Source organism: Neurospora crassa, linkage group VII (genome assembly GCF_000182925.2).
Source record: "Neurospora crassa OR74A linkage group VII, whole genome shotgun sequence".
Classification (NCBI taxonomy): domain Eukaryota; kingdom Fungi; phylum Ascomycota; class Sordariomycetes; order Sordariales; family Sordariaceae; genus Neurospora; species Neurospora crassa.
In genome coordinates this window covers 1,362,009-1,375,411 of record NC_026507.1, presented here as the reverse complement: position 1 = coordinate 1,375,411, position 13,403 = coordinate 1,362,009, and the positions used below count along the sequence as shown (strand labels likewise).

The window sequence follows — 13,403 nt, the reverse complement described above, 5'->3', positions numbered from 1 at the left end:
ATGGCCTATTGGTCCCGCCTCAACCTCTCCCGTTTCCCAAACCTCCAGTCCCTCCTGCTGGTTTGGTTACACTTTATGCAATCATCCCGTTGTAATAAAAGCCCTACATTGATTGGTTCACTAGGGTCCCAAGCATGAGGCCCGACGATGGAAGGCGTGGTCCGTGTACAACGGGGGATAAAGAAAGATGCAGTCCACTTCTGTCAGTGCTTTCACTTCCTTCGTTTGCACCTCCATCTGCACTTTTGTTTGCACCTCCAATTGCATTTCCATTTAGGTATACATCCAAAAACATCCGATCCCTTGAAATTCTTATTCCCAAATTGAACTTTTATTACTACTACAATATCTACATCGATTCCAAGGCAAAGGTTTCTCCCTACAGTCAAGCTACCGTGCAACCCAGCAGAGGTATCCAGCATTCCCCCAGGACCTAGCTTTCCATCGCCCTGAGAAGCGAAGGCTTCTTGCTGCCTCCCCGTGTACGAGTCCTTTGTTTGGGAGCTCTTGCACAACGTCGCCAACAATGTCGGCCTTGCTGCTATCCGGGAATTGGAATAAGTTTGCGATGACTTCCACCATACCGGCTGCTTCTTCTCGCCCTGATTCCCCGTCCGGAAATGAGGACAAGAACGGCGAGGGAAGAGGAAAGGATGAATGGAAGGGGCATTCGAAGCGCCTGTGCTCAGATTGGCTGGTGTCTTACGAGTCAAACTTCTCGTAAGTTTCAGCGAATATGGCAATGACAATAGAGGCAGAACAATGGTACTGGAAGGGCATCATTGCAGGAAATGCTTTTGCCTGCTGAAGATTATCTTAGGACCGCGCTTTTACGTGTAAACCAATCCTGAACATAGAAAGCTGATTCTAGACATAGTGTCGCGATAGACCGCGAATGGTTCACAACCTACACCCCCTTTGACTCCTACGTGCTAGACCACAGGGGTGTACTCATGGAAGTGTTTGGCATCGGCAGCGTCACCCTTCCCGTCAAGTGTAACGACCAATTCGATGACAATCCGACGCAAGGAGCAGAAGTCACCCTTCATGACGTTCTCCATGTTCCCAAAGCGGCTTGCAACGTGGTCTCCAGGCATGACAGTGCTCTAGGGCGCCAGGACCTATGGACGATGCCGAGCGAGGGGGACTCTTACCAGCGGGGCGTTTTCCAACACCAACAAAGACACAGGTCAAAATCGAATGAGCCAGGACCAGGTCTTGGCGGCGGCGTGGATGTCTGCGTGTACATGCTTACGAACAGCGACTCACCCTGCCTACTCGATTTGGATATGGATAGACCACCGACGGGCTATGCACTGGCGCATACATCTTTCCCCGTATACACCGATAGGAATGGCAATGGATCGCCAAAGATGCTGATGGACACGTACAGCGGCGACCTGATCCCGCTCGCTTGGCCTGACAACCAGAGAGAGAGATGGATACGGAAGAAGGAAACTGGCGACGATGACTGCTCGCGTACTATAGCCACCAATACTGGACCAAGAATCCAAAACTCGGAGCTGGTGAAAAGGCTCATAAATCAGAGAGCTGGACTCATCAGTCAGCTGAGATCGCTGGATATGCTCATTGATGAAGTACAAGGTGTGACGTCAGCGACAACGGCGACGGCGAGTGTCAATGACGCGGACACAAGACCCATGACAACGGTCTCCACGAGTATGGCTTCTCTTTCGATTGTGACGCCACCAACGGCGAGTGTTGACAACTCCGCCACGACACCGGTTGACACAAGCACTCCTTCGATGCCAGGGGCGGTGAATCACTCGGGGGTCTGCCATGGAGGGGGAGACAACACCCAAGCACCCGAGTTCATTCGCACGACGGTGGAAGAAGAGGCCGAGACAGAGGAAGGGGCTCAGTGGGAGACCGAGTCAGAGGAAGAAGGAGAGGAAGACGATGAGACCATGGCGAACGATAAGGTCATAATAGAGTATGACATGGAGGATGAGATCATGGCAGAGTATGAGGCAGAGGATAACGAGGATGGAGTAATAGGGCAGGAGGAAATTGCGGCCAGTTCAGATTCGGCAGCAGGGAAAACAGAGTCTCCGGATTGTGTTCCACCTTCGAGCAATGGCTTAAAAGTTGCGGCCAGTTCAGATTCGGCAGCAGAGAAAGCAGTTTCTCTGAATTGGGTTCCACTTTCAAGCATTCTCTTTAGGGTTGAATGCGACCCGGATAGGGGTAGCTACACTGGTCTCTTCACCGTCACTTTGCCGGGAGGTCCAGGAGGTTATCACACCAAGACGTGGTCATACGACGAAGTAAACAAAAACCACCTGACAGAGAACGAAAAAGCATGGCTCAAGGCTGTGTCAAAGTACACGCCACGCTTCTTCAGATGGATTGGGTACAGCGCCCAAACAGATACATGGGAGCCGAAGAGGGGAGGGGGCAAGGACAGAGCACATGCACGTACGCTGGTGAAATGGCTCAGAGGTCACGCTCGTCCTCCGTGTTCTTACGGCGGAGAGCCCAGGATTGATCTCGATACAGGCGTCCTAAAAGACCACGGCTTGGGAGCGGCAAAGGAGAGACTCAGGGTGCTGAGGGCAGCAGGCCGAGAGCGAAGTCCTAAAGCAAGACAAGAGCAAATTTTCATTCAACAAACGACACTGCGGCTAAGATCGGAGGGGGTCATCATGACCTACAAAGATGACCCTGACGACCCGTGTATTGGGAGCTACGAAGAGATCTTCTGCGGCTTGTGATGTTGTTCACAGCGAAAATGAATGTCAGCTTGGGCGCCGAGGACTGGCTATACCAGAGGGAAGGTCAATCATTGAGGAAAATCAAGCAAGATTGGATAGAGTTAACATTGTTGAGAAAGACTTGAGTATTATGCAATCTAGGATAACCAGCTTTTACACTTGGATCAGGCGAAGACGCACCACAGTTCACACACATGCCTACACGCAGGCGATGGTTTTATATTCTTACGAGCGTTCGATTTGCCCTTGTAATCATACTCTAATTACCCCATTGTGAAGTCGCCATACCGAAGCTCCCAGCACTATAACCACAACGATGAAAGAAAAGACATTTGCTTCGCCAAATGTAACAGAGTAGAATGTCCAGGCTTGTTTTTTTCTTGAACTTCATCACCGTAACAACTATAGCCCATGGCATTGACCAGAGTAAGTTCGACCACAATGACTGGTAAAGAAACCACCGAGGAACAGTGGCTAGAAGGATGGAAGATAGCTGATAGTTGTGCGTAGGAGATGTAGCACCAGTCGATGTTCTTCACGTGCGCGGTCAGTACTCGGGTTCTCAAAGAGAAGAGGAGAGAAGTCTTGTGTCACGCTTGCCTGCCACATCTTCTTGGTAATGTCTGCGACACGTTCAGAGCTAGAGATGTAGAAAGCAAACTCCTTCATCCCCCACAAGGAGAGGAAGATGCAGATTGGGATCTCAACTGCCATAGAGACCAGTGCTGAGTTTCAGCTGGACGACTGTTTCCTATACAGTCTAAGAAGTCAGCAACTTGTTCTGCCCACAGACAGTTTGTAACGAACACTCACTCTTGATTTCCACCCAACTCGCAGCAGGCTTAGACGTTCCCTCTTTATTCTTCTTCCATACAGCCCACTGATGTCCAACGAACGCCAAGGCCGACGTCTCCAAGGCCTGGCCCGGAACCATCACCAGCCCCCACCGGATCTTGTTAAACACGCCCCAAGCCGTCGCATAATCCGCTCCAAGGCCAATGATTCTATGTACCAACCATAAGTAAATCGCATTCCTCACCGCTGACTCCGCAAACGTATAAACCGCCTCTCTAGCCATCATCCAAAACCCCGCCGTCCACCACCAAACAACTACTGTGGTTGGGAGCAGAAGTTTAATTCTATGTCAGGTACCTTGCACGGACCACTATAGCGAAAGCTTCGTGAGCACTGTGTGTTCATCGACCTGACTAGGTGGTTTAACTTACCCATCTCACCATAGTATACCATTCTCACGCTCCTCTCCCCTCCGCCTCTGACTCGCTTCCTCCTCCCTCACCTTTCTCCTCGCCACCCAAGCAAAATATCCCAACCCCACTCCAGCAGCCACCACATCACACGCCAGTCTAATCCCCGCCTGCACCAACACCGTCAGCTTGTACCCCGTGGTCCGGCCCACATGGAACCACGAAAGGAACAATATATCCAACACGATATTCACCGCAAAGACCAACCGAGCTCACCACCAGCGGTACATCCGGCCAATCCAACGCCCTCGTACAACTTGCCACCGCCGCCGACACGCGGACATAGCTTAGACTCTTCTGCCTGACTTCGGGCGGGACAAATCCCGCTGCGAAGGACTCGGCGGCGCCGATAAAGATGACTGTCATGAGCAGGCTTCCCATGGCGGTCTGCTGGAAGACGATCAAAGTGTAGGTAGGAAAGCGATAAGATAAGCGGGTGGTGATGGTGAAGGAGTAAGAGGCCGATACAGTTGTCGATGATGAGCCACGCGATGCGGGGAAGGCCTTCGTTGAGCACTTCGGCGATGGTGGAGATGTAGGTGTAGATGTCGGTGAGGACGACGGAGGAGGAGTCGATCTGGGCGATCCATAGCTTGGAGAGGGTTTGGTAGAGGGCGGGGAGGAGGAAGGCGAGGAGGTTGTAGGTTAGGGAGCCCCAGTACCTGATGTCATGTGGTGTGGTGATGGTTAGGTGGTGACGTCCAGGGTAGAGAGTGGAATGGTTAACATACGTGTCTCGACGGGGGATAAACTTGTGAAGCTTGGATTTGAAGGACGGATGTGTTGGTAGTGGTTCATCGTCAGAGTAGCTATGATTATGGGCAAGGTAAACTGATGGTTCGCCTGGCGAGATGGGCGAAGCGATCTCATTTTCTGTCGGGTCCTTTGACGATAGCATTCTGTATTGAGTATTTCGGCCTATAGCTCGCCACATTCTGTGAAATAGGCCAAGGTCGCGATGGGAACAGCCATTCCTACCCTTTTATCATGGCAATTTCTTCAGAATGGAAGGGGCGAACCGCCAAAGAGAAGGTTGGGGTACATGAGGGGTACGCCCGCCTTCCGGGTGACGCCTTGTAACCTACTGTAGGCCTCATGCTTAGTGGCGTGCTTCACGTGTTGTGTGATGGCGGATGAAGGTTGCATCTCGGCGGGATTGTAGAACCAAAAGCCACAATGCTAGACCAGAAAGAAAAGGACGCCAGGAGCTCTGGATCACACTCGCAAGTAAACAAACCCCTGAGGTGAAGTGGATGGAGAAGAAGGGTTAGGGTTCAAAGTGTGTTTCTGCTACCATCTTCCGAACCACCATGATCCAGAAAGGGAAAAGATTCCCGACCTCCCCCGCTTCCGAATCTCTTATCACTTTCTCACTATCACTTGGCACTTTTCAGCTACATTTCAAGAAAGTTTGAAGACCACAGAGCAAAGTTATCCAGTCGCTTGCACCGAGTGTCCAACCCGCACGTCCAGTTTGCTCTTTTCACTTTTGCCCGCGGTCATCCCCGCATCAATCATGACTCCTCCGCCAGCCCGCGTCCCCCTAACCACCATCCTTTTCCTCCTCGCTTTCTTGACAACAACCACTCCAACCCTCGCCTCTCAGGAGTCTCAACACCCCCTAACCACTTCCAATCCCAGCTCCACCACCATCTCCAAACCCGACCTGGACTGGCACAACACCCCCGGCCTCCCCTTTATCATCAACACCTGGGGCGGGGCCTTCACCTCCGCCACCAATTCCGCCTTCCTTAATATCACCTCCCCACCACCTGCAGACTCCAATCCCCGTCTAGATGCCATCAACGCCATCGTAGCGGGCTGTGCCACATGCGAACGTCTCCAGTGCGACGGCACCGTCGGCTATGGCGGCTCGCCCGACGAAAACTGCGAGACAACGCTAGATGCGCTGCTCATGGACGGAGACACGCTGGATTCGGGCGCGGTGGCCAATTTGCGGCGGGTACGGGACGCGATTGCCGTTGCGAAGCGGGTGTTGCTGTATACAAGACATTCGCTCCTGACGGGCGATCAGGCGACGGAGTTTGCGAGGGAGAACGGGTTTGCGGAAGAGGATTTGGGAACGGAGGAGTCGAGGGCGGTTTGTGAGAACTGGAAGAGGGAAGGGTGTAAAAAGGGGTCGTATAGGAGGAATGTGGTTGTGGGTGAAGGGAAGGGTGAAGGGGAGGGAGGAGCGTGTGGGCCTTTTGTGCCGGTTCCGGAAAAGGACTTGGGGGCTGATGGGGGTCTTGGAGAGTCTAATAAGCAATTGGGGGAGAAGAGAGGTGGGCATGATACTATATCTATGATTGCGATTGGGAAGGATGGGAGGATGGCCGCTGGGTCTTCGACAAATGGTGCATCGCACAAGATCCCGGGGAGGGTTGGCGATGGACCAATTGTGGGTAGCGGTGCGTATGTTGATGGGGAGGTGGGTGGTTGCGGTGCTACGGGAGATGGGGATATAATGATGCGCTTTCTGCCTTGCTATCAAGCTGTCGAAAGCTTGAGAAGGGGCATGACCCCGACAGAGGCGGCTGAAGATGCGGTAAGAAGGATGGTGAGGAAATATCCCACTGTGCAAAGTGGGATTGTAGTGGTGGATAAGGAGGGCAATCACGGGGCTGCGGCGTCTGGTTGGACGTTTACGTATGCCTACCGAGGAGGGCAAATGAGCGAAGCGGTGGTTGTCACGGTGCCGCCGGTGGAAGGTGTTATCTCGGTTTCCGCTGATTTGTGACCGAACAGATGTGTAGTGAAATCCCAGAGCCAACTCAACCAAGGAAAGAAAACAACAAATCCATTCCGAAACGTGCTAAAGGGGGTATCTCAAGAATCGAAGCAAACAAAGCCCGCCAACTATCCAACTCGTACGAAACGAAGCATCGTCAGACCCAACATAAAGCCCCGCAGCTCATAAGGGTCATGATCCAAACAATCAAAAGTGTCGCCGAGCTGCTCACAATCTGACCTCCCGCAGCGGCATTCTCCTGGCCAGTCCCTCCCACATCGCCCCACGGAGTCCCTCCATTCTTCACCACCTCTCCCGACCCAGCGATAACCTTATTGCCCGAAGGATACTTGATATCGTAGACGGGATCATCCTTCAGCGGGTTCGGCGTGCCCAAAGCATGCTTGCACTGAGCTTGGTTCTCACTTGGCCAGTTCAGCTCGCACGGCTCGTCATATCCCCACGTGCAAATCGAGTCGAGAATGTTGTAAAGAATGTGGTTTGCGCCCACCCAGCTGCCGTCCTTGTGGTCGAGGCAGCTCGCCAAGAAGTTCATGCTGTTGGCCGCCGACAGCGGAAGCTTGTGTCCCTCTGTGTGGATCAAGTCCTTGCACTCGGAAGCGTCCAACTCCTCCGCCTGCATCTCGATGGGCCCACCGACGGCCGGCCGATCGTTGGCCCCGTGGCCCGTGACAAGATAGTTCCAGGCATCGTAGCTGATGTCGTGAGCGCCCTGGGATTGGTCAACGCGCAGGAGCTTCACGGTACGGTCGCCGTAGGAGAGAGAGACGCAGAGGTTGTTGCAGTCGACCGAACCGGGCCAATAAGCGATGCGGTCGGTATCGACTTTGCAGCCGAGAACGCCGATCGAGGAGGAGTAGCTGTCGTGAGGGGTGGCCCAGACTGTGGTTGTGGCAGCATGGGTTGCGGTGGCGCAGTAGAGAACATGGAGGGCGAGGAAGGACAAGCGAGATATCCAAAGGTTGGACCGCGTCAGCGGTGGTGTCTTGCGCAATGCGAATGAACGGGATTCGGTCATGATTGGGTTGCTACCTAAACGAATCAATCAACGGGGAAAATGAATGACCTCGGGTCGGACAGAGCCGTATAAGTGATGGAATACAACTAAGTATACAAGAGGGGCGAACCGCCGTCGCGGCGGGTTCTGCAACACCGGCTCAGATGATGCTGGCGATGGACATATGAATCCCGATTGCTGCGGAAAACGGAGGGAAGAAGGGAAGGAGAGTAGAAAGGAAAGGCCACTGACGGCCGGCATGGGGGAAGGGACCATTGGAGCATTCAACAGGGGCATTGGATGCTTGGGGGCACCTGTTCCTGGCTTGTCTTGCTTGTTCCTGGCCCGTTCCTGACGGGAAAGCGACCCTGACAATCTGCACATTGAGCTCGAGATTAACAAGCGCCCTATGTGGTCTAGCGCTGTTTCTTCTAAATCCACTGATTGGTCCTTCCAATCTTCCCCGGACTCGTTATCAACAGGGTACTTCCTAGTCCAGAGTGAAAGGGCAACGAGAATCCCACCAATCGTGGAAAAAAAACAGATGGAGCAAATCCTGCTGCTCGGAATTGGAACTGCACATCTATTACAATAGGAGGTGCAAAATATAAGAAGCACTCAAAAAATTCGATCCACCCAGGGGTCGAACCTGGAACCTCCTGATTCGTAGTCAGACGCTCTGCCATTGAGCCAGCGGACCTTATTGATGATAAGACGGTCTGAATCATGTCCATAAGAAAGGCTTTGTCTGTCGCCCCTCGTCGCTATACATTCTCTCTCTTTGTACATGATCATACGATAAGACACTTCGTCGTAGTCGTATGTTACTAGCTTCTGGACGCTTGTTAAGTCCTTTTCTGAATACTAACATATCCTAGTTTCTCTGCTTTACGGTTTGCTGGGGTTGAATCAAAAACACCGATCTCTGCGTGAATGTTAAATACTTTGGCGGCCGTTACAATGATGCAACTGGCGAAGAAGTTCCTAAATCATCACCAGCAAGGCGGCAATTCTCAGTGACAGTCCCTCATGCATCTTTCCTCTGTGACAACCTTTAACACAAGTGTCCTTCTCCTCCGCGACAGAAGGGTCCGTCGTCTCCACGTGCGTTATCACCTAGACTTTCTTGACACTCTCCATCGTTCGCAAAGGCTGCACTCGCCTGGTCCTCCCATATATACATTTGGTCTCCCTTACCTTGACACCCCCTACGGATCGGGGTCGGGAACTGGCGTGGATTTCGTGGGCACGGGCTAGAAAGCGGAGACTCGGACCTTGTAAAGCCTCGCCGGCTTTCGCACCGGCTTGGATAGAGGTAACCTCCTTGCCGCGAGACTTATTGCTAAGGGTAACGCCCAATCTTCCCGTAGTCTCAAGCCCGGCGCGAATTGGCTTAACCTGCGCCCTGATGCCGTCCCGCATCGCTTTGCTATCTGACACTCCCGTTTCCGCGACGGGGTCCTGCTCTTCCCAGAGTAACTTGAGTTCGCTGCGCATTCGTGTCTCTGTCTTTTGCGAATATCTAGGTTTGTTGGTCCTGGTAAGTCTGATCGGGCTGCTGGAAACGGCATTACCGGACGGGATCGTCCAGACGTCAAAAGGTCTCGTTCGTAAGAGTCATGAATAACTCCATCGGCGCCGCCTTCGGCTAGGACAATGAACTTTGCCGGTTGAGGATAGCGGCATGTAGTCATTCTGCTAGCGGTGAAAACGCAAGAGGCCTGTTGAGTTTCGGAGATTGGGACGGCCGTCTACCTGAGCCCCAAATCCCATGTACTCCTCAGAGACTCGAGAGTGCTGGCGAAATACCGCCGAAGTGATAGGGAAGCCCCGATGAGCGAAAGCGAGAGGGTGGGCTAGGATGAGTGAATTGACGGCGATAATGCCAAGAGACTCCGAAGGCCACCTCTAAGGTATACACCCAAGGCGATAAGCCAAAAGCTCAGCGAAAGCAACTTCGATGCGGAATTAGTCCGGCGCAGGACAAACAATTGTGTCATTTCTTGTCTCCGAACAGGCACGGAGATGTAGCAGTAGTTAGACATAGAAGCATTTCGGACACTCGATGTTGACTTTGTGCAGTGTGTTACAGTTGACCTCGAAGAACTCGGTCGCAACCACAACCCAAATATATAAAGGGCTAAATGGGAGCATGTCCCTCGCTCTGTTGTCGTCGATTATGTGAGATCCGAAAAACTCAAACACACTTTGTTGTCAGCAAAGTTCGATAGAGACACTGGTCACTATGGGTGACTAGATAGGTCCTAATAGTAAACGATCGGCTTTGGGACGGTCAAGCTTTTGGTGATTATTGTAGCTTTTAGTCCTGTTGAAATGACAATTGTAATCCACCACTAAAGGGATCTGACGACGATGAATAGAGAGCAAAGCCATAGGTAATCGAGGTCATGACACGAATGTTGCACGAGAGAGAAACCGAAACACGGGGGACAGGCCCCAAATTCACGAGACGACGAAGAGCCTAGTGTATCGTATCTATTAATTTAGCAGCTCATTGCACAAGACAAGGACAACAAAAACTGCTTAAACAAGGCGCTAGCATGTCCCATCGCTTTTAGCCCAGTTCCCTCATCACCAACCCCAACTACCATGCTATTATAGTGACACCATACTCATCCAATCATGACTTCTTCCATCAGAACAACCCAAGCAGATCCTCGCTACCTCCACCACTCTTGGGAGGAGTCTGACTAGCCGGATGCCCCAGCTGCTGACCAGGCGGCGGCGGCGCACTCGTCCCGCTAAGATCCATGCCTGCAAACGAGCTCATCATGTCACCCATCCCGCCTGCAGCAGCCGGCGAAGTTGCAGCAGACGCCGACGGCATGGGCGGTGGTGCATCGAAAAGCCCCATGATATCCGCCATGCCGCCACTGGGTTGCGGTGGCGCACCGGGAAGACCACCGACGTTGGCCGGGCTGCCAAACCGATCTGGTGTGCCGACACCGCCACCGTGCTCTGCGCTGGCAGGAGCGCCGCCGTCAAAATCGATGTCGAGAAGATTCTCAACGTTGTTCTGCTGGCCACCTTTGGCAGCAGCAGCGACTGACGCGGCAATGGGGTTCTCGGCGGCGTTTTGGCGCTGTTCTTGGATGGCGGCGCGCTGGATCTCGTCGGCGCCGAAACGGCCCTTGCCGACGAACGACTCGGGAGGCTTGTGGTAGACGGAGGCGAGAGTGGAAAGCTCGGAAAGAAGTTGCTCGAGGAGGACGGGAGGGAGGGATGTTACTGTTGTCGTGATGGCGGGCTTTTGAGAGAGAATAATGCTCTATGAACGCAAGTTAGTCAATGTTTACATATTCAGGGGGTAGGAATTGTGACAAACCTTGGCAACATCGAGATCGCCAGAGAGGAGACGCCAGTAGATATAAGCACGGTCTCTGATATCGGGGTTGTCGTTGTCTGCCGTGGCTTGCTGGAGGACCTTCTGTACTAGGCCTTGGGTGTTGCTGGGTTTCTTCAGGAACAGCTTGACCACAGCGGTAAGAATCTGCAATTGGGTCTGCGTGAACTCTTCCAAGAAACCCTCGACGAACCCTTCCAGAATTTCATCGGCGTTGTTGATTTTCTCAGCATACTCTCCAACAATCCAGATCAAGGCACCCCTGGCGTTGGGCTCATCTAACTCGTCGATGTACTTGCAGAGAGTCGGAATGACACCTTCATATCCGGGATACTTGCGGAGGATGTCCTTGATGACGACAATAACCTCTTGCACAACATAGTTGACCTTGGTGGAGATTAGATCAAGCAACGCGTTGACGCACTTTTCGCTAGCGGCCTCAATCTTGATGGCGACCTGACCGATGGCCTTGACAGCTCTCCGGACGAAATCCATGTCGACTTCAAGGGCATACTCCTTGAGCTCGGAAAGTAGTTGATCAAAGTTCTTGTCGTTTGCTATCCTGACCATGATTTCAAGCTTCTGGAGCTTGACGTACGGGGGGTCGTTGTATTTGCAGAAGAATACCCTCAGCTCCTTGCTAAGAATATCGGGATTGGCTTGCAGCAGAAGGTCAATGTTGCGCAGCGCGACATACTGAACCTCAGGAGCAGAAGCGATGAGCGTTACCAGAGGAGGAGCCATCTTCTTCAGGTAAGCGCTCACTGTCTTGGGGTTGAGAGCCTTCATGTGGGTAAAGACGACCTTGACGGCAGCCAAAACCACGCTGGGGTTGACGTGTTGGAACTGGGGCGCTACTCTTTCGCAAATGTGTTCCGATTCCTTGACGTCATGGGCAGTGTACTCGGCTAGTGTTGTCAAAATGGTGACCCTCCCCCATTCCGTGCACTCGTTCAACGCCATAAGCAGCTTCTTTAGGGTCGCGGGTGTGAGGACAAGCGCCCTGGTCTCGGGGGCAGTTTCGTGGATTTCGGACAGGGCCTGGACGGAGTTGGCCACAACCATGGGATTGGGATCACCAATCATCTCTTGCAGTGTCTCCAGGAAGCCGTTCTCGATGCACATTGTGGGGTTGAGATCGAACAGTTTGGCGACACAGATGGCGGCGGTCTTGCGTACGTAGGGGGACTCGTCTCGTAGCGTCTTTCGTAGCGGCTCCTCCATGTAATCGATCATTTTGTCGACACGGATGCAGCCCATTGTTCGAATCGCCAGCGCTCGAATGAGGGGGTTCGGGTCTTCCGAGTCTTGTACGAATGTGTTGACGGCTAGAATGCAGAGATCGGGATGTGATTTGGCGTAGTTCCTGGACTCAGGGGTTAGCGTTCGTTCATGAAGGGGCCAGAGACGAGGGCAGCTGATGCTCACATCAAGTAGAGATACACCAGCTTCTTCTGGTCAAGGTCGGAGGTCGCAATGTTTTTGAGGACGTCCGGGAAGAGCGCCGAAACATCCTTGCCCAGGGTCATGGCCATGATGGTCTTCTGGATGGCTTCCTTCCGCTCGTAGGCATATTGGGACACAAGGCCGGCTCGCAGCTCGAAGGTTTCGCCCTTGCGCGGCGGCGCAAACGCACCCCTAATGCGGTTGATAGCTGACATTGCGAAGGCGTTGCTGTTCTGCGCGCTCAGGGAGGACAAGCAGTGGTGGAGGTGCTGACAAGGTCGAGATCGGGCGGTGAAACCTCGAGCTTTGACAAAGGAGATGGCGCCTCAACGGGTGGTCGTGGAATGGCGCATACACGGATGCTTTGGTATGTTGATCGCGTAGGTACCGGTAGTCGTGAAACAAAAGTGCAACCTGGCCGGCTGTGAGGCAGCGTGCTGTTGTCGAGGGCGTGCTCCAGCTTTGGATCAGGTCGCCGCGTCGTCGCTGGTGTCAGGACGGGATGGATCACGACGATGATGTGGACGGGCAGATGTCCAGTGATAGGTACGCGCTGAATAGCGGCCACTGTGGTTCAGCTGTGGTTCAACTGTGGTGTCCTCCAAGTCACTGCAGCGACAGGCCAGAGCGTCTTGGCGTGAACCTTGTTGTGAGTTGCCCCACTCACAGGGTCCTTCATTGCTAGCGAGGTGCCCCGCCGTAAAGGAGAGCTTCAGCCACAGTGCCGTCTTTGGGGCATTCGATCCCATCTGGCAGCTGTGGCTTGGCACTTGGCGACGAGGACGATGATGATGGTTGTGCTTGGCCGTGACGACGGAGGACCATCCACTCCCAGTACACTGGA

The 13,403-nt window shown here is 53.2% G+C and overlaps 6 protein-coding genes and 1 non-coding gene across 7 annotated transcripts; 2 read left to right on the top strand and 5 right to left on the bottom strand.

The window, feature by feature from the left end:
- The first annotated feature begins 239 nt into the window (after window positions 1–239).
- Window positions 240–2,913, top strand: NCU09716 (hypothetical protein). Its single transcript, XM_953862.2, has 2 exons — window positions 240–720; window positions 878–2,913. Exons 1-2 carry the CDS (start codon window positions 527–529, stop codon window positions 2,733–2,735), a joined length of 2,052 nt encoding a protein of 683 aa, XP_958955.2. The 5' UTR covers window positions 240–526; the 3' UTR covers window positions 2,736–2,913.
- A 525-nt stretch (window positions 2,914–3,438) lies between these two features.
- NCU09717 (hypothetical protein) lies at window positions 3,439–4,934 on the bottom strand (the record flags this gene model as incomplete). The annotated part of the gene is made up of 6 exons (XM_953863.3): window positions 3,439–3,479; window positions 3,549–3,848; window positions 3,981–4,110; window positions 4,208–4,359; window positions 4,469–4,662; window positions 4,732–4,934. 6 exons carry the CDS (start codon window positions 4,932–4,934, stop codon window positions 3,439–3,441), a joined length of 1,020 nt encoding a protein of 339 aa, XP_958956.3.
- A 453-nt stretch (window positions 4,935–5,387) lies between these two features.
- On the top strand, window positions 5,388–6,793 carry NCU09718 (n(4)-(beta-n-acetylglucosaminyl)-l-asparaginase). The gene has a single exon (XM_953864.2). The coding sequence runs from the start codon at window positions 5,517–5,519 to the stop codon at window positions 6,738–6,740; it is 1,224 nt and encodes a 407-aa protein (XP_958957.2). The 5' UTR covers window positions 5,388–5,516; the 3' UTR covers window positions 6,741–6,793.
- NCU09719 (hypothetical protein) lies at window positions 6,692–8,008 on the bottom strand. Its single transcript, XM_953865.2, has one exon. It carries the CDS (start codon window positions 7,768–7,770, stop codon window positions 6,889–6,891), a length of 882 nt encoding a protein of 293 aa, XP_958958.2. The 5' UTR covers window positions 7,771–8,008; the 3' UTR covers window positions 6,692–6,888.
- Window positions 8,009–8,377: 369 nt separating this feature from the next.
- Window positions 8,378–8,449, bottom strand: NCU15336. Its single transcript has one exon. It is a non-coding gene; the product is annotated as a tRNA-Arg (tRNA).
- Window positions 8,450–8,865: 416 nt separating this feature from the next.
- On the bottom strand, window positions 8,866–9,443 carry NCU09720 (hypothetical protein; the record flags this gene model as incomplete). Its single annotated transcript, XM_953866.1, has 2 exons — window positions 8,866–9,258; window positions 9,324–9,443. The coding sequence occupies 2 exons, from the start codon at window positions 9,441–9,443 to the stop codon at window positions 8,866–8,868; spliced, it is 513 nt and encodes a 170-aa protein (XP_958959.1).
- A 713-nt stretch (window positions 9,444–10,156) lies between these two features.
- Window positions 10,157–13,142, bottom strand: NCU09721 (AP-1 complex subunit beta-1). The gene is made up of 3 exons (XM_953867.2): window positions 12,542–13,142; window positions 11,096–12,479; window positions 10,157–11,038 (listed from the first exon to the last, which is right to left on the bottom strand). Exons 1-3 carry the CDS (start codon window positions 12,772–12,774, stop codon window positions 10,406–10,408), a joined length of 2,250 nt encoding a protein of 749 aa, XP_958960.1. The 5' UTR covers window positions 12,775–13,142; the 3' UTR covers window positions 10,157–10,405.
- Between the last annotated feature and the right edge of the window lie 261 nt (window positions 13,143–13,403).

Coding starts and splice junctions, on each gene's coding strand:
- NCU09716 (XM_953862.2), top strand. CDS start 527: ATGTCGGCCTTGCTGCTATCCGGGAATTGGAATAAGTTTGCGATGACT. Junction 721..877: donor TCTTACGAGTCAAACTTCTC/GTAAGTTTCAGC, acceptor TTCTAGACATAG/TGTCGCGATAGACCGCGAAT.
- NCU09718 (XM_953864.2), top strand. CDS start 5,517: ATGACTCCTCCGCCAGCCCGCGTCCCCCTAACCACCATCCTTTTCCTC.
- NCU09719 (XM_953865.2), bottom strand. CDS start 7,770: ATGACCGAATCCCGTTCATTCGCATTGCGCAAGACACCACCGCTGACG.
- NCU09721 (XM_953867.2), bottom strand. CDS start 12,774: ATGTCAGCTATCAACCGCATTAGGGGTGCGTTTGCGCCGCCGCGCAAG. Junction 12,480..12,541: donor CTGGTGTATCTCTACTTGAT/GTGAGCATCAGC, acceptor CCCTGAGTCCAG/GAACTACGCCAAATCACATC. Junction 11,039..11,095: donor GCGATCTCGATGTTGCCAAG/GTTTGTCACAAT, acceptor TTGCGTTCATAG/AGCATTATTCTCTCTCAAAA.